This window comes from Alnus glutinosa, chromosome 3 (assembly GCF_958979055.1).
Source record: "Alnus glutinosa chromosome 3, dhAlnGlut1.1, whole genome shotgun sequence".
Taxonomy (NCBI): Eukaryota; Viridiplantae; Streptophyta; class Magnoliopsida; order Fagales; family Betulaceae; genus Alnus; species Alnus glutinosa.
In genome coordinates, this window is record NC_084888.1 from 26,292,970 (window position 1) to 26,305,827 (window position 12,858).

Sequence of the window (12,858 nt, forward strand, 5' to 3'; positions counted from 1 at the left end):
ATAACAGGGCTAAAGGTCTAACTAATGTAAATCAAGGGGTCCAAATACACAATATTTGACACTCATCAAGCTTCCTCCAAATTCCATCCGTCACTTTGATTACCTCTGAAGGATGTTCCTAACGCAGTTCATGGCCGGGAGGGTTAGAAGGAAGCTACCCGGATCCTTGATGTCATTGCATCAGGGACCTGAAGAGACTCTCTGAAACTTTTTCTTGAGATTCAACCAAGCAAGGCTCGAAGCTGAGACAACCACCGACGACTTCATATATGGAGCCCTTTTCCAGGGAATTCGGAAAGATGGGGTTCTTATGGCTGATGTAGCCCGAAAGCCTCCACAGAACCTAGACGACTTCATGAATAAGGCCGAGAAGTACATCAACCAGGAGGAAACGCTCCGGGCACTACTGGGATCCGATTAGACTCACCCTTCCAATTCCGAGCGTCAGAAGAAGAAAAAGGATCCTCGGAAAGAAGAACGTATGCGAGTCCCGGAAGGAGAAGAGGCAAAACCAAAGCGAAACCGGAATCGTTCCGAGATCACAATTGGACACCCCTCAACGCTCCCATCATGGATGTCCTTATGGAGATAAAGCGGGATCCCATGTACCGAAAACCCAGGCCAGTACTTGTGAATCCAAATTCACCATATGCCGATCAGTATTGTGCTTTCCACGATACCACCGGGTACCGCACCGAAGCTTGCATCACCCTGAGAATCTTGATAGAACGCTTCATAGAGAATGGGAAGCTTGTTCGATTCCTTGCAAATCAAAGGATTCTACCAAACCTGGAGCACGGTAACTGACCCTGGGAAGATCACAATCGGTTCCATCCAAATCAAAACAATCCTCAGAATGACCGAGAAAGAGATCGGGAAAGGGCCAGGGAGCCAGAGCGTAGGCCAGATCATCAGGTTGTCCGAGAAAGAAGCAGGAGCCGAGCCCGACCAGCACCACAGGGGAACCTTCCGGAGATACACACAATTTTTGGGGGATTCAGAGGAGGAGGAGAGTCCAGCTCGGCTCGGAAGGCATATGCAAGGCAGATGAAGGACTTCGAAGTATACTCGGTAGAGAAGCCTCCGAAATCCCAGAAAAGTGAGAATCAGGTAATCGGGTTCTTGGACGATGATTATGCGGGGGTATCCTTTCCACATACCGATGCTTTGGTTTTGAGCTTAGCCATTGCCAACCACAAGATACATCGCATCCTTATTGACACTGGGAGCTTGGCTGACATCCTTTATAGGTCAGCCTTTGAGCTCATGAAAATAGACCGAAGGAAAATGGTTCCGGCTAGACACTCACTAGTGGGATTCACGGGAGAACAGGTGCTCCCTCTCGGGTCGATAGAGCTCCTGGTAATGGCAAGGGTATACCCGAGGCAAAGGACAATAATGGTCAAGTTCCTAATAATAGATCGACCTTCGGCTTACAACGCCATCCTCGGAAGAACGGCTCTCAATGAGCTCAAAGTTGTCACCTCAAACCCCCACCTGAGCATGAAATTCCCTACCGAGGAAGGGGTCGGCGTTGAAAAAGGGAATCAACGAATGGCGCAGGAATGCTACAACACGAGCTTGAAAAAGCTCATTGAAGCTGTGGGTCTCGGAGAGCGGACCAAAAAAAATGGAAAATAGCAATCACAGTTGGGGGAGCCGGTCGAGGAGTTGGAAGACTTCGAGCTTGGTGACCCGAAGAAAAAGATCCGGATAGGCTCGCAACTTACCCCTGGAATGAAAGAAGCCTAGGTAGCATTCCTGAGGCAAAATGAAGACGTCTTTGCATGGAGCCACGATGATATGCCAAGGATACCTCCCTCCGTGATAGTCCACAAGCTAATGGTCGATCCGAGCCACCAACCAGTCAAGCAACGAAGGCGAACTTTTGCTCCGGAAAGGAATCAGACTGTAGCTGAGGAGGTACAGAAGCTCCTACAGGCCGGGTTTATCTGAGAAGTGGATTATCCCAAGTGGCTAGCCAATGTGGTTTTAGTCAAGAAATCCACTGGGAAGTGGAGAATGTACGTCGATTTCACTGACCTCAACAGAGCATGTTCTAAGGATAGCTTCCCGTTGCCACGGGTCGATCTGCTGGTAGATTCGACAGCTGGGCATGAACTCCTCACGTTCATGGACGCATTCTCCGGCTACAATCAGATACATATGGATGAAATCGACCAAGAAAAAACATCTTTCATTACTGATCGAGGCATATATTGCAATAAGATGATGCCATTCGGTCTGAAAAATGCGGGGGCCACATACCAGAGGCTGGTCAACAGAATGTTCCGAGATCAGATCGGACGAAATGTAGAAGTTTATGTTGATGACATGCTTGTCAAGAGCATCCGAGCCGCCGGCCACATAGCAGATCTGAGAGAAACTTTCGAGACGCTGAGGACTCACAAAATGAAGCTCAATCCGACCAAATGCGCTTTCGGCGTTTCTTCCGGGAAGTTCTTGGGATTTATGGTCTCACAGAGAGGAATCGAGGCGAATCCCTAGAAGGTGAGTGCTGTCCTCGGAATGCAATCTCCCCGGACTACTAAGCAACTGCAGAAGCTGACCGGGAGAATAGCAGCCTTAAACCGGTTCATCTCCGATCCACAGACAATGTCTCCCATTTTTCAAGATCTTGAGAAAAACCTTTGAATGGAGTAGCGAGTGCGAGGAAGCCTTCGGGAAGCTAAAAGAATATCTGACCAATCCGCCGCTCTTGAGCCGCCTCGGCGAAGGGGAAATACTATATCTCTACCTAGCAGTATCTCTCTCGGCAGTCAGCTCAGCATTGGTCCGAGAAGACTCAGGTATCCAACAACCGGTTTATTTTACCAGCAAAGCACTCCATGGAGCCGAAGAGAGGTACCTTCGGATCGAAAAGTTGGCCTTCGCCTTAATCATCTCGGCACGAAGACTAAGGCCATATTTTCAAGCGCATGCCATACAGGTGTTGACGAGTATCCGCTGAAGAAGATATTACAAAAACCAGACCTTTCTGGCAGGTTGGTGAACTGGTCGGTAGAGCTGGGGCAATTCGACATAGAATTCCATCCTCGAACTCTTATCAAGGGTCAGGTCCTAGCTGACTTCCTCCTGGAATTCAATAATACACCCGAAAGTGAAAAATTGCCCAAGAAGGAGACCTGGGTAGCATATGTAGACGGTTCCTCAGCTAACCGAAAGAGTGGAGTCGGTGTCACTCTGGCAAGCCCGGATGGAGAAAGTTTTCGGTACGCAATCAAGCTGGATTTTGTGACCACCAACAATGAAGCGGAGTATGAGGCCGTGTTGGCCGGGCTTTCCATAGCCCGGGAGATGGGAGCAAAGAACGTAGAAGTCAGAAGCGATTCTCAGGTGGTAGTAAGCCATGTGCAGGGACTTACAGAGGCCCAAGGAGAAAAAATGATTCAATATCTCGACAAGGTGCGTGAATATCAGTCTAACTTTGACAGAACCGTCATGACAAAAGTTCCTCGGGAGGAAAATGTCCAGGCTGATGCTCTCTCCAAAATGGGCTCTGGAACTGGGCCCGTCATCAAAACATCTACACGGGAGGTGGTAATATAGACCGAAACTTTAATCCTCCCGAAGCTTGATATGATGGAAGTCGAAGAAAGATCAGACGATCCTGAATGGGCCACTGATGTTGTTCGGTACCTCCGCAGGGGATCTTTACCTGAGGACAAGCTGCTGTCTCGTAAGGTGAAAATGCACTCTGATGTGTGTTTTAATGAGTACTTGCAAGCGCACGAATCGTTTGCAATATAGTGTGTGCTAGTGCGAGGTCGAATCCACAGGAAAATGGTCAAATATTAGTGTCTTGTTTAATCAATCTCATGTTAACCTAGTTCCAAAAGTTGGAGGATTGATTCAAGAGTAAAAGACTAAACAAAAGAGATGAAATGAAATATGCAAATTAAAAGGAACTAAGGCTAAGGAATCCACCAAACCAAATCCAACGACTCACACTTCTTGGTTTCTACTTGAACACCCAAAGAACATTAAGCTTAGGGTGTCATTCAAGTTTCTCAACCACATACTCTAGAATCATTAAATGAATCCAACTCAAAGATAAATCACAAAGAGTACCCATTTGAAATCAAATCATCTAATGTATCCATTTAATGAACAAATCACAATGGATATCATCATTCAAACTGATAAAACAATGTATCCATCGGTTGAAACACATTAAATGTCCTATATCTACTAACAACCACATTCATTGCAAAAGATAAAGCATTTAAATGAATGGAACTTGAACAACAAATATGATATATCATCAAATGTGCAAGTAGTATAACAAGAGTGTGAGTGTCATCAATGGAAAGGTTTCATCCTCAACCTTAGTTGAGGTTACTAGCCTTCCATGACTAAGAACACCACAAGAAAATGAAGAACAATCATGGAAATAAAAGGAAAGCTTTACAAAAAGAAAGTGTCTAAGAACAAAAGCTACTGGGATACACTACAAAATGCACGAAATTAAAACCTATCTACTGTTCTCTGGACTCCCCCAACAAGGAGGTATGGCTATGGCTTTTATTGAGGGAAATTAGGGCTAGAAACCCATGTAAAATGACTTCTCTAACCCCCTCTAGGGTTCCTCTCTTGCTAGAGACAACCAAGGTCATGCAACCACCGTGTTCTGCTGTGAAAATCAGAGGGAGAACTACTTTTTGTCATGGAGAAGCTCTTGATTGGGTGTTCTGGGGCGCTTCTGCAAAAGTAAGTTCTGGAAAATTTCGATCGATCGACTTTGGGCAAAATTCGATCGATCAACTTTAAGTTCGATCGATCGAGTTCTTCAGAACTTCAGAATTTTCCAAGCAATTCCTCATGAATTTTGCCATTTCTCACTTATTGACCTATAAAACATAAAAACACAAAAACTAACCAAAGCTTCAGAAAATAACAAGGCTAAAGGTCTAACTAATGTAAATCAAGGGGTCTAAATACACAATATTTGGCACTCATCACACTCAGCCCGGTACGTGCTTATCGGAGGATTACTTTACCGAAGAGGATATACCGAACCACTTCTCAAGTGTCTCAAGAACTCTGAGGCAGAATATGTGTTAAAAGAAATACACGAGGGGGTTTGTGGGAACCATTCAGGCTGTCGGATGCTAGCACACAAAGCAATGAGAGCCGGGTACTACTGGCCAACATTGAACAAGGACTCTATCAGGTTGGTTAGACAATGCGACAAGTGTCAGAGGTTCGCTCGGGTGATGAAGAAACCCCTTGAAAAACTCAACCCGATCACCTCGCCCTGGCCATTCGCAAAATGGGGGGTCGACATAGTCGGACCCATGCCACCGGGAAAGGGAAAGCGGAGGGTCCTTCTTGTCGCGGTAGACTACTTCACCAAATCGGCCGAAGCCGAGGCATTTGCCACCATCACCACCGACAACATCATAAAGTTTCTTTGGAGCTCGGTCATATGTCGATTCGGCATCCCATATGCCTTTGTTACTGACAACGGAAAATAGTTTGACTGCGGACCGTTTCGTAAATGGTGCGCCGAACTTCGGATTCGAAATCATTATTCCACTCCGATTCACCCCCCAACAAATGGGCAAGTGGAAGCCATAAAGAAAACACTACTCAAGACACTGAAAAAGAAGCTCGGCAAGAAAAAATAAGCTTGGGCAGAGTATGTCCCCGAACTACTTTGGGCTTACAGTACCACAACACGCACTCCCACTGGTGCTACTCCATTCTCTTTAGCTTACGGATCCGAGGCAGTCATCTTGGCTAAAGTTGGATCGCCAAGCTTCCGGGTATCACACTACAATCCGGGACTCAATGATGAAGGAATCAAGCTCAATCTGGACTTGTTACAAGAAAGAAGAGACGAAGCACATGTCACATGGGTAGCGTACCAGGAATGAGCCACCCGTTACTTCAATAAGAAGGTGAATCCACGGAAGTTCCAACTCGGTGACCGGGTCTTGAGGAAGGTAAGCCCGATTACCAAAGATCCAACTGAAAGAAAACTCAAACCTCAATGGGAGGGGCCCTACAAAGTCATACGATGTCATGACAAATGAGCTTATCACCTAATCGATATGGCTGGCAAGGAACTACCGAGAGCGTGAAACGTCGAGCATCTGAAGAAGTACTTTATATGAATCGCCTGTAATCAAATATTTTGTCGGTACATTCAATTGCTTTGAAATCTACAGAGATCTTTCTTTCCGGATTATTGTCTCGGTTCAAATCAAACCAGATCAAATCAAAGTGCTATTTCCACTCGGTTTGAAACACAACCGACTTGGAATGCACGTCGGTCAAGTCCTCAATAATGACTCAGACAAATCCAAAATTTGTCTAAGGCATTGGGGGGTGACTTGGTTCAAATCAAACCAGATCAAATGAAAGTGCTATTTCCACTCAGTTTGAAACACAACCGACTCGGAACGCACGTCGGTCAAGTTCCTTAGTAATGACTCAGACAAATCCAAAATTTGTCTAAGGCATTGGGGGGTGACTCGGTTCAAATCAAACCAGATCAAATCAAACCAGACCAAATCAAAGTGCTATTTCCACTCGGTTTGAAACACAACCGACTCGGAACGCACGCCGGTCAAGTTCCTTAGTAATGACTCAGACAAATCCAAAATATGTCTAAGGCATTGGGGGGTGACTCGGTTCAAATCAAACTAGACCAAATCAAAGTGCTATTTCCACTCGGTTTGAAACACAACTGACTCGGAACGCACGCCGGTCAAGTTCCTCAGTAATGACTCAGACAAATCCAAAATTTGTCTAAGGCATTGGGGGGTGACTCGGTTCAAATCAAACTAGACCAAATCAAAGTGCTATTTCCACTCGGTTTGAAACAAAACCGACTCGGAACGCACGCCGGTCAAGTTCCTCAGTAATGACTCAGACAAATCCAAAATTTGTCTAAGGCATTGGGGGGTGACTCGGTTCAAATCAAACCAGACCAAATCAAAGTGCTATTTCCACTCGGTTTGAAACACAACCGACTCGGAACGCACGCCGGACAAGTTCCTTAGTAATGACTCAGACAAATCCAAAATATGTCTAAGGCACTGGGGGGTGACTCGGTTCAAATCAAACCAGATCAAATCAAAGTGCTATTTCCACTCGGTTCAAAACACAACCGTCTCGGAATGCACGCCGGTCAAGTTCCTCGGTAATGACTTAGACAAATCCAAAATTTGTCTAAGTCATTGGGGTGGTGACTCGGTAGTACATCAGCAGTTCAACACGAATGGCAGTTCAACACTTTCAAAATAAAACGGTAATTTTAATTACGTCGTACTTTTAGTTACATGCTAACTCGGTTGTAAAAATTAAAAATTCAGTTCAAAATACAACCGGGTATATATAAATTTTTTTTTACAAGTTCGGACTGCCTGGCGTGTCAACTTCGTCACCAGCTTCAACTTCCTCGGCATCTTCATTCCCGGGAGTACAGTCCGAGACAGAAGGCCTGGATGTCAAGTCATCACGGAATGGATTGGGAGCGTCCTCGGTCCAATCTGTCACGTCCGGAAAGAACTCCACGCCCAAGGTTTGAAGTTCGTCAGTAGCACTCTTTGGCATCCCAATGAGGTCGGGAGATACAGTCTCTAGATCGACTTCAAAAACTTCCGGATGGAGGAGCATAGTTCTCAAGCTCTCAAAACCCCAGTTTGATCCCTGGCCCCAGCTAAGGCCCCGGAGCCAGGGAACCAAATCGAGTTGCTTCTTCAAGCGCTTGGACTTGGACTTGTAATGGTGGCTCTTCTTCCGAAGCCTCTTGCACCGAGCACGAGCCTTCTTTTGCTTCTCGGCAAGGGCTAGCTTTTCGGCTACCAGCGAGTCCTTCTCCGTCTCCATCTCGGCCACCCGGGCAGTCAGAGCGGCCTTGCGTTCGTTAGCCTCAGTAAGGTTCGTCAATACCCGGTCGAGGGTCTTCTCACTTTCAGTGGCCTGGACACGAGCCTCCTCTGCCTGCTTCAGAGCCAGAACCAGATCTTTGTCCCGAGCCTCAATTGTCCGATCTCGGAGTTGAATGTCATTTTTTAGGGCCTCGATCTGAGACTTCAAATCTTCGGTACGAGACACGTCGAATTCCAGCTCCTCAATCCGGAATTGCATCTTAATAACCTTGGCCGCTAGAGAGGCTTGACTCGCGGAAGCTTCCCGGTGGTTTCGCCAAAGGGCAACCGACCTTATTATACCCTAAAAAAAAAAAAAAGAAGGTGAGAAAGGGAAAATAATGAGTATAGGAAGCTTGGCATGAAGCTTACTTGAAGTTGGGAATGAAGTATCGCCTCTGCAAATTCTCTCGGGGACCCAATACAGGGTGCAGACGAAAACCCCTCCGGAAGTATCTTCATCAAAGCCTTCAAGGGACGGGCCAGTAAGCCCTCCCTTAGGGAGTTCATTAACTCTCCCGGTCGGGAGGCGCCAGTTTCGCCAAGTCTTTCGGCCCTTGGGGAATCCACCACTATAATCGGATTCGATCCTTCTCGAATCGGCTCCAATAAATTCACCGCTTCGGTTTCTAAGTATTCCTGAGTCCCCAATCTGTCGCCAGGACTTGGCAATGCTTCGGCTTCCACTGGCAGACGGTCCTCGGGTATCACGCCGGCATTAGACTCCGAGCGAGCCTCGTTCTCTGTAATGGGTGATTGATTGACAGGCTCCCCGGAAGATGGCGCAGCTAAAGTAGCGGAGTCTGAAAGAGAAAACTCTGCCGGGGTCTCCTGAGTAACCGACACTGTTGGCAAAACAAAACATGGGCGACCAAAGAGAAGCTCGGCTTCGCTGGCCCGAGTCAGCGCATACTCCCGTGGATCCGAGGCAAAGCAGGTCCTTTTTGCTGACCCTTGCACTTTTTCCTTTCCTTTACGTTTGGCCGCACTTTAAACCGAAGGAACCTCTTCCTCCGGCTCATCAACTGCGTCTTCAATTTCAATCACCTCGGAGTCGGGGGCAGGGGCAACTCCAACCGAAAGACTCTCGAGCAAAGTAGGTGGAACCTCTTCCCTGGATGCTTCCGCCGTCTCCTTCGCGAGTGTAGCGGATTCGAGTGGGGCAATCGAGGTAGAAGTGGAGAGGGCTTCCTTTCCCGAACCTTCTGTTGACCTCCTCTTGGGAACGGTTACTTGGGCCGAAACGGTTGGGGGGTGGTCACCTGCTCTCGGGATAACGGTTTGCTTCCCGACCTTTTTGGCTTGAAGAGCGTCTGTTTTTGGCTTGACGCTCTTCTTTGGCCCAGAAGTAACCCCTGAGGCCATGACCCGGGGGGTAGCAGCTGCTTCGCTCCCGGATTTTCTTACCATGGTTTTCCCCTTTCAGTCGCACCAAACTTTGTCGGTGGGGATGTTGTACTTGAGAACCTTCCTCATGTTCTCATTGGTAACAATGTTGTCATAATCAATCTTCAAAACGTTGAACGGGGTTTGGGAGAAGGTCAACATAGTGGCAACCCTTCTCCTTCCGGTCGCATTCAGAGCCGGAGGTTCCCTTAGGTCGATTTGGATTGGTCTCCACTCTCGGGGAATCCTTCGATCACCAGCCACAGGTCCCGCCGACTCCCATTCACCTGAGACTCTAAAAAACTCGGACCTCCACCCCCGGTTGTTAGAATAACTCGGGGAAAGGTAGATAAAAATTGGGTTTTCCCGGACGGTGAACTCTACAACGCCCTCCCTTTTATACTTGACCCGGTAAACGGTAAAAAACTCTGGGATCGTCATCCGGGCTTCCACGACCGTGCGCCATAAGATAAAAGACTCGAAGAGGTATCTCCACGCGTTCGGCGCAATTTGACTCGGGGAAACCCCGATGTATAAAATCAACTCCTGAGCAATTTCTGCGGGAAACGGGAGCCGAAGTCCGGCCAGGAGCATCCGCTCGTAAATAACAATGTCACCACCACAAATCTCCAGGGTAACTAGATTCTAAAAGTGAAGAAGAACCGATGGAAGAAGGTCGTAGTTGTTTCGGAGACGGAACTCATCCCCGACACGGATCTTCGAAGCCCCTCGACGGTCGAGAGACACAAAGGGTCGTGGGGCCACCTCCCCCTGATTCAGGTCGTCAACCGGCTCGGGTATCACTTCATCATCGGATAGAGCTTCCTCTTCTTCAAGATCAGGGATGTCAACCACTTGGAATTCTTCTGTGTCAGACATTTTTCAAAAGAAGGTGAAAGGATGATATGCGGGCAAGTTCTAGAAGAAATAGTGAGATTTGAAGGTCCGATAGAAATTAGGAGGAAGAGTGACGAGAGTATTTATACTTGAAAGCGACCCGGGTTAGCCGGCTATAAGCAACCGGAAGCTGGAGGGACTCAAACAAATTTGTTTCTCCCAAATCGGCAGCTGAAGAGTTACCGGTCGCTTGTCTGACAGCCGCAGCATGCCTCAAAAGACAAACCGACGTCCAATCGCATTAAATGCGCTGCACGCGCATGTCAACGAATCTTGAGGCTCGCGGTTATCGATAAAAAAGAATTTGAAATTTAAATTTCAAATAAAAAAAAAAGAGCGGGATTTTCTGAAATCATAAGAGGAGGCTCTCGGGGAAATTGAAGCAACTGGTACGATGTTAACATCCAGCCGTGCCACCGACTAAGCGTTGAAGTATACAAAATGAAGACCTGCTGATTGTTCTCGAAGGTATGCTTCTGGTCTAGTCTTAAAGTATAAAGCAATTAAAGATCGGTTGATTGCTCCTAAATTCTCTTAAGCATAAATTTCGCATAAGAGAATTGGGGGGTAGCTGTTGGGGAAAATATCGGCCTTCTCGGTAGCCAGGCCCATTGGGTCCACCCGAGCCCGTCAATACCACTTGGGCCCAATCTGTTCAACTGGTCCGATTACCCGGCCCGAATAGCCGACCTGAATACCAGTTGACATCCACGTCCGCGTATATCTCGGAAGTACCTGGGATCTAAGGGACACGATGCACGACACGAAAGTGGATTGCGCGCTCGAGGTAAGTGGAACCCGAAATATCCATACACCCGGGGCCACGTCTCTTTCAACCGCCGATCCCTGCATGAATTGGGAACTAACTGAACTGCTCCTCAAACTCTATAAATACTAGAATCTCCTTAGATATTAAGGTACATGCTAATCCATTTTTTTGGCATTATTCTGTGGATTTACCCTCAGAACAATACACTCACTTAAGCATCGGAGCGGGATTGTGGGAACCCCCCCCACCCCCCGACGCAACTCTCTTTTGCAGGAATACGCAGGAGCTTACAATACGAATCCCTGATCGACACGTCACTTACCGGAAACTGTCTCAACATGTACATGATATCACATTATTTAATTTTTTAAAAAGATGTGACAACATTGACATCATGTATACCATTAGATGCACCAATTTTAAATCAACCATGAAATACATATTATCCATTTTATTTGAAATTGAGAGGATCCCATTACTTAGTTTTTGTGTTAGAATATTTTCTTAATTGAACTTTTATTGATTGTGGATTTTAATTTGCTAAAATTGGTTGGACATATAGTCTATAATGATGTACATGTTGGCACAAATATTATTGAGTGGCCATTTTGTTGTTGGGCTTTATACACCTTAACTGTGTAAGTATTGGATTCTTATTATATGTGATAAATAATATATATGTGTGCCTTTAATTATTTTAGGATTAGGAGTATGTAATGGTGGACTCCACTCGATTTTCTATATATAAGTGAGACGATGCATTTTTTTTTTTTTTTTTTTTTCTATTTTATACAAAACGGATCATCACAGTGGCATGATAATTAGTCATAAGCCAACATCAACACAACACATTTGATAACATGTGCATAATATATCAGAGAATAAACCTGTAGCAGCAAAACTTCCAATATTAACATTAATAGAATAATTACAACATTAGAGCCATTTAGTTGTCTATCTGTTTAAGATTTAATCAAATGATGTTTACATAACAAAAGAATGGCTATACAAAAAGGGTGTCACATGCGACACATTGCCATATACGAAACTAAGCAAAAGACAAACTATCCACAAGTGCCACCGTCGCGTTAAGCCTCAGTCGTAGTACCCCAAATACAGAGCCATGGGTCCTCAAAGACATCAGCGGCACCTGCGTCCAAAACATCTACATCTATACTGTTGTGGTGGTTGCCACATCCGCATAGGGAGATTAATGAATCCACGGTCATAGTAGTATATAACTCACTAAGTTTTTAGTATTGAGTTGACATTTGTTTCTTCTAATATACATTGACAATAACAGCTACCTTCAGTATAACACTTTCTTTTAAAAATATTTTGTAGCTGATATGGTCAATTCTAGCGTTATATAAATAGGTGAAATCATACTATTTAGATGTGAATATATACACATGTTCCAATCTCCCACTTTGAAGCACATATATATACACCCACCTACATCATTTTATCATTACATACATATATATCATGTGACTCAACTATACTCGTATACAAGCTTTCCAAACCATTGAGAAATACAAGCATACGAATACATCTAAGCAATAAACAAACGACATCTTAAATCACTACACTCGTATACAAGCTTTCCAAACCTTCAGGAAATATAAGCATACGTGTACATTTATACATAACATCACATATAAATCATCATATGCAATCTAGCCTTAACGATATACCTATGTTCTGTTCCATTCAAACTCATAGGCATATAGGTACGTCTAGCATGAAATTCTATATCAAACGTTTTATGCATTTTAGTTGTAACGATAACAATATAAGCATACGTGTACATCTATGCATAACATCACATATAAATCATCATATACAATTTAGCCGTAACGATATACCTATGCTCTGTTCTATTCAAACACTTATACATATTGC

The 12,858-nt window shown here is 45.3% G+C and overlaps 1 protein-coding gene across 1 annotated transcript; it reads left to right on the forward strand.

The window, feature by feature from the left end:
* Positions 1 to 570: 570 nt before the first annotated feature.
* On the forward strand, positions 571 to 1,641 carry LOC133863286 (uncharacterized). The gene is made up of 2 exons (XM_062299238.1): positions 571 to 753; positions 856 to 1,641. The coding sequence occupies exons 1-2, from the start codon at positions 571 to 573 to the stop codon at positions 1,639 to 1,641; spliced, it is 969 nt and encodes a 322-aa protein (XP_062155222.1).
* Positions 1,642 to 12,858: the final 11,217 nt, after the last annotated feature.

Excerpts from the sequence above, each read along its gene's own strand:
- LOC133863286 (XM_062299238.1), top strand. The coding sequence starts at position 571 with ATGGATGTCCTTATGGAGATAAAGCGGGATCCCATGTACCGAAAACCC. Across the intron at positions 754-855 it reads TCATAGAGAATGGGAAGCTT|AATGACCGAGAAAGAGATCG; the intron begins GTTCGATTCCTT and ends AACAATCCTCAG.